This window comes from Plectropomus leopardus, chromosome 2 (genome assembly GCF_008729295.1).
Source record: "Plectropomus leopardus isolate mb chromosome 2, YSFRI_Pleo_2.0, whole genome shotgun sequence".
Classification (NCBI taxonomy): Eukaryota; Metazoa; Chordata; class Actinopteri; order Perciformes; family Serranidae; genus Plectropomus; species Plectropomus leopardus.
This window is the reverse complement of record NC_056464.1, coordinates 31,079,281-31,085,280: the sequence shown is the minus strand read 5'-3', so window position 1 is coordinate 31,085,280 and position 6,000 is coordinate 31,079,281. Positions and strand designations below refer to the sequence as shown.

Genomic DNA, 6,000 nt, shown 5'->3' with positions numbered 1-6,000 from the left:
GGCGGTTAGGTTTAACCAACAAAACTATTTGGTTATGTTTAGGAAAAGATCCTGGATGACGCTAAAAAACAGCCAGCATTAACGAGCACAAGCACTGCAACTGGTGTTATTTGTAGGTCTCAAGCATCAGCCTCCTGGGTCAGAGTACAGTGTTTGCTCCTGTTGATGTTGTTGTGTTTGTCACTATAATGACGCCAGAGACACTGCCAGAGTGGTGTATGGTGATGCCCTTGCAGTGAAGTGAGACCCCCCTTTTCCAGGAGATACAAACATATTTTTGACAAGGATCATTTACATTTGGTTAATAAAGATAGATTAGATGTTTTTAGATGTGACTAACATGAGCTATGACTATGATGACATTTTGCAGTTAAAAAAAAAAAAGTCAGCGTCTCAGTGCTGTCTGATTTACTCACTATAATGTCAACTCTTTCTCCAGCATATCTTTGGCAGTTTTATCTCACGTACATGCTGATACTGTTGAAGTTGTACTGAGATCACATCAGCTCTAATGCTCATCAATCTTTGGTTGAGAGCTCATTATTGCTATTATTAAAATCCTTATCGAAATTCATCCTTCCAGTTATTACATAAGCGCCTCTCAAAAGACATGCACGCACGCACACACAGACATAAATGTGAGCAAAACTACTGCTGCAGGGTGCTGCAGAAAGAAAAGTCCCTCCCCCTGATATTATGACCAGTTTCTACAGAGAAGTGAGAGAGTGACTAGGAGTGAGAGAGAGAGGGGGGGGGGGAGTAAGGATGTAGAAGAGTGGTGATGCACTAGTATCCAGTCCTGTGTAAAGCTTGGACAACATGCTGAGGATGAATCACTCAACATCTCTTCAGGAGCACCAGGGCTACTTGTGTAAATGTGACAAAGAGAAAAAGTGCTCTTCTTTTAGTTAGATAGCAAACATGCTGGAAGAAGCAAAACCCAGAGCAGAGGAAAGAAGTTTCAATAAAAAAAAACTGATTTTCTTTCGTTTTTAAAATTTTAGTCAAGGTAAGCAAGATTTGTAAAAAAGCAAAAATGTCTTCTTCTCCTGGGATTAAGCGTCGGGAACATGTGGACATGCTGTACATCTCCATAGAGACAGCTATAGCCCTGGCCTCTGTGATGGGGAATGTGCTGGTGGTTCTGGCTGTGTGTGTGAACCGGGCTCTCCGTAACACCACCTTCTGCTTCATTGTGTCTCTGGCTGTGGCTGATATCGCCGTGGGGGTTTTGGTCATCCCTCTGGCTATTATCATCAGTCTGGGATTTAACACTCAGTTCTACACCTGCCTCTTCCTCTCCTGCCTGCTGGTGATCATCACCCAGAGCTCCATCCTTTCCCTGCTGGCCATCGCCATCGACCGATATCTGCGAGTCAAGATTCCCACCAAGTGAGGAACTTTTGTAAAACCAAATGGTCATAATTTCATTTGAAAAGTTCTCTCTGGATTTAGACTGGATTTTAAAAATGTAGAGATTTGTTTAGTTGAGACTGCATGGGATGATTAATTTTGAGACAACACTGTTTAGAAAACAATTACAGTATTGATATCCTTACTGACAGTCTATTTGCTGTAACAATAATAAAATATTCATAACTGGGAACAATAGGAACTGATGTCAGCATAATCACTGAATGGTTGTGGTTACCTGTCCCAGTCCATTGCAGCTTTCTGAAAAGACTAATTTAAGTGCTGTTCATTCACAAGGCTGATTTCACTCAAAGATACTTACTGCATCAAGCAGCATCAATCCCCCATACAAGTTAAATTAAGTCATGTAACTTTAATTAATATTACCTTAAACTGCTAAATTGTCTTAAAGGTTCGGTGGGTAGGATTTAGGGGGATATAATAGCAAATATGACAATCAGACTCGAATCATCAGTTAGAGACTCTCAGTCGATAGCTTTAAGTTGAGCAATCGTTTTTTTCTGTGTAGTGTACTTCTGGGAATGTTTTGGTCCCCAGATTTTGCCATGGAGTGAGTGCTCTTGACTTTCAAACTATTCTTTGCAGTTGCGGACATGCAGGCAGCGGCACAGAGAGAGAGACCGCACCATAAAGTGAAGAAGTGTATTTACAGCTTACAGCAAGTTGCAGCTTTTCTTAATGTTTAGTGTCAGCAAAAAATGTTATTGCGCATTTGTGACCTGCCATTAGCACCGTCAACTTGTTTACTATGTGACGTTAATTCAGCTGTTATGCTGAATGTCCCATAGAGCCTGTTCAGGCTTTAAAACATTGTATTAAAAAAAAAGCCCCAGAATTGTCGAATACTCATATTGAACTGCCAAATCTGACTCAACTGACAACAAGAAACATTTTTGTTTGTTATCTTTGAATAAGCCATGTACATGTGCAAAAGGGGGAGGGTCCTCATCTGTGGAGACTGCCATGTTGCACCACCATGTTTACACGGTAGCCCAGAAAGGACAAACCAAATTCAGTCTCTTCTTATTTTTACATTGGCCTCAATAGTTAGCAGCGCTTCTGTAACGAGAGCACTAGAAAGCCACACATTTTAGAATGTGAAACTGCTTTATTCAGTGTTTTTACCTGTTTAAATCACTGGGTTCATTTGTTTTGGAGAGGAGGAAACCTAATTCTGCTCCTAGTAGAAACCTCCAGAAGATCTGGATCTTAAGTTATCAGGAAAAAATCTGTGAGCACACATTAGCAGGGGCTAGTTTAGCTCCCCATCTCTGACAGGAAAAACAGCCCAGCCAGACATGTAAAAGGCAAACTAGATTCTCTGTGCAACACATCCACCTCATACTCTGTAAATATCATCATTCCTGTCAAATAAAAGAAAAATGTAAATTCAGTTCAGAAATACTCATTTGTAATGGAAAACTGCATAATTCAGTGTTTTTAATCAGTTTTAATAACTTTATCCATTTGTTTTGGAGAGATGGGGACCTCTGCTGAAAATTTGGCTCCTGGTAAAAACCTGCTGAACAACAAACACTGAAGGAATTCTAACCGGGAGAAGTTTCAGCTAGTTGCAATGTGCAGTCCTCACCACTTAATGACACTAAATCCCCCTAACTCTTACACACTGTGCCATTAAATTGCTCTCAAAACCAACAAATTCATCTTTAAATTTCTGATAATCCATAATCTCTAAAGCTGTAGTATTTTAGAAGAACAAACAATCATAGTCAGAGTAAAAGTCTCTTTTTATTGCTCTTAGCATCAGAGAGCTAAATGTGGGCTTTTAGCCTCAGGGAGTCAATCAAGAGGACGAGGTTCTCAGTGTTGATGCCTGACGTGGTACTATATATCGTTGTCTAGTTTAATGTAAATCAATGGGCTGGACATCAAAAGCTTTTAAGCAAATGAAAATGTCCCTGTCTGCCTAAATAACTGACATATGCACAGTTTGTTAAAGGATTTTGGCAGTCGCCCATACTAGTTTTTGTTTATCAGCTGGATCCAAATGTCAGAGGCTGGCAGTTGAGAAAAACGATCCTGAACAATAAATCTATGGACTGGCATTTGTTCAGAGAAATTCAGAAGCACAGTATATATATATATATATATGCATTTAAGTGATTAAAAGAACTTGTTTGTTTTCCACTGACTCAGGTACAGCACCATAGTGACCCAGAGGCGGGCGTATGTGGCAGTCTGTCTGTGTTGGATCCTCTCTTTCCTCACTGGATTGGTTCCAATGATTGGATGGAATAACCTCAACGTTCAAAGAAACCTCAGCAGCACCAGCGACATCGTCTGTGAATTCACCGCTGTCATGAGGATGGACTACATGGTTTACTTTAATTTCTTTGGCTGGGTGGTGGTACCGCTGTCCATAATGATAGGTCTGTATGCAGAGATCTTTAGGGTGATCCGGCGACAACTTAACAAGCGTGCTGAGGCCACATGTGACGGAGACAGAGACAGGTACTATCGGAAGGAGCTGAAACTGGCGAAATCACTGGCGTTGGTGGTCTTCCTCTTTGCTGTGTGTTGGCTGCCAATACACATCATGAACTGCATCATCTTCTTCTGCCCGAAGTGTTCCATACCCAAGTTTGCCATGTATGTCGGCATTTTCATGTCCCATGTGAACTCGGCACTCAACCCGATGGTTTATGCATTCAGGATAAAGCGGTTCCGCATCACACTGATCCAGCTCGCTCGTCGATGCATGTTATGTAAACCCACAACGCCAACCCCATGCCCCACCAGTACGCCAGCCCTGACGGAGAAAGTGGATGTAAACTTGTAACAAAGAACTGCACTGCAACGATGACACTTGTGGGATTGGGCGATACTTGGAATATCAATCCATCAACAAACCAAAGCGATACACTTCACTGAGTCACGGACAAGTAGCCAACATATCTGAAATATTCATTTTTCTTTGACACTAGATTTTTAAAAAATGAGCCCACAATCAAGAGAAAAATATCACCATCAACCTGCATTATGTAATTTTCCTTGATTGATTCATATTGAATTATATGTCAACATAAGTGATGCAAAAAAACATGTCATGTTCAAAAAGCTTGTTGGTAAATTCACCAGAAATAAACATGCATTGCTTAGTCATTTGATATGCTTATGTTTGTTGGTTTTTTTTGTGGTTGATATATTTAAATCTGGACCAAGGAGGTTGAGTGACTGACCAACAGACCAACATAGCTGTGTGAAGCTGTGCAACAAAATTAGATCAGAACGATTATCAAACACCTACATCGAATCTTTGCGTAGTCACATCAAAGCCAAGTCTGAATGGGAAGATTTATTGGATGAGATCAATAAAGAGTACAGTGTGTTCTGAAATTTTATGTTTCATGGGAAACCATTCAATAAACAGAGACCAGAGGAGGCCGTGCCTGGAATGCAAATTACCAATAAAGTCACTAAACCAAATGGAACAAAACTCTGGCAACATCAGAGCAATGCAGTCATTAGTCTTTATCACAGGATGCAGGCATCTCTTCGGCTAATTCAGCTAGTTTCGGCCATATTTCACGAGCTGTCGCAGGGTGTTGAAAAGCCTCTGAAGCATTTGAGTAAATTACCCAAAGAGCATTATGCTGAAGTGATTTATTTCGACTCTAAAGCTAAAGCTTCTGCTAAAGCTGTGCCATTTCTGCTTTGTCATCAGTTTCACTTTTGCCTGGTTTCGCTCCATGTCACAATACTGCACTTCCACTATCAAAACTTACAAGAAAAAAGGGGTCTAATCTGGTCTAGAATGCATGTTTAAATGTTTTTTGTTAAGTATTTTTGTCTTTATTTACCCTTCTCATATTGATGTACATTCACCTGGCAGGTATGCTACACCCACCAGAAACTGCTAAATAGTTTCATGAGAACATGTCATCATCTGAAGCCTTTACTCTCTGTCTGTCTCTGTCCCTCCTTCACAATACGTCTTTTACCATCTGTCACCTTTATCCTGATGAGGGATTTGAAACTGCTGAGCATTGTCTAATCCCCAGCGCCTGTCTTAGTGCTGCAGAACCACCTGGCATTTACCACCTCCGCACCACACAGTCCTGTGGCCGGTGGCCTATCGAATGCTGAAAGGGCACAAACATGGTGTAGGAGAGGAGACAAAAAGCCAAGACATTCAATTTGGTGCGCGCATCTTATCTTCATCCTAAACTTTGAGGTAAGACCCTTCACATTCACTCTGAAATAGCTGCAAAGTAAAGATTTGTGAAGCTTAATATGATCTTAACCTCATGAGACTCAATAATTGGTTTGAGTATTTCTCCTAGCTATTTTGGATAAGTAGGACCTGATAAGTATTTAAAAAACTAAGGATTGTCTTTTAGCAGTAAGTCGTTTTTAAGAGGAAAAAAAAGCCCTCATATAGGGATTGGGTTTATTTTAAATTGTGTCCAATAAAGTATAAAACTGTTATTTCAATGCCTGAAAATGGTCGTGCAAAAGCAAAATTGCAAGCAAAGCAACACAAGTTCAATGTTCTGTAACTCTTAGGGTTAGGAGTCACTGTTTAAGTCTAAAACTGTTCAGAAC

General features: G+C 40.5%; 1 protein-coding gene across 1 annotated transcript; it reads left to right on the top strand.

Annotated features, from left to right (window-relative positions):
- The first annotated feature begins 1,036 nt into the window (after positions 1 to 1,036).
- LOC121959385 (adenosine receptor A1) lies at positions 1,037 to 4,374 on the top strand. Its single transcript, XM_042508678.1, has 2 exons — positions 1,037 to 1,392; positions 3,592 to 4,374. The coding sequence occupies exons 1-2, from the start codon at positions 1,037 to 1,039 to the stop codon at positions 4,232 to 4,234; spliced, it is 999 nt and encodes a 332-aa protein (XP_042364612.1). The 3' UTR covers positions 4,235 to 4,374.
- Positions 4,375 to 6,000: the final 1,626 nt, after the last annotated feature.

Bases quoted from the DNA above. Each gene is read 5' to 3' on its own strand.
- LOC121959385 (XM_042508678.1), top strand. From the start codon at position 1,037: ATGTCTTCTTCTCCTGGGATTAAGCGTCGGGAACATGTGGACATGCTG. The intron at 1,393-3,591 runs GTGAGGAACTTT...CCACTGACTCAG, and splicing joins CGAGTCAAGATTCCCACCAA to GTACAGCACCATAGTGACCC.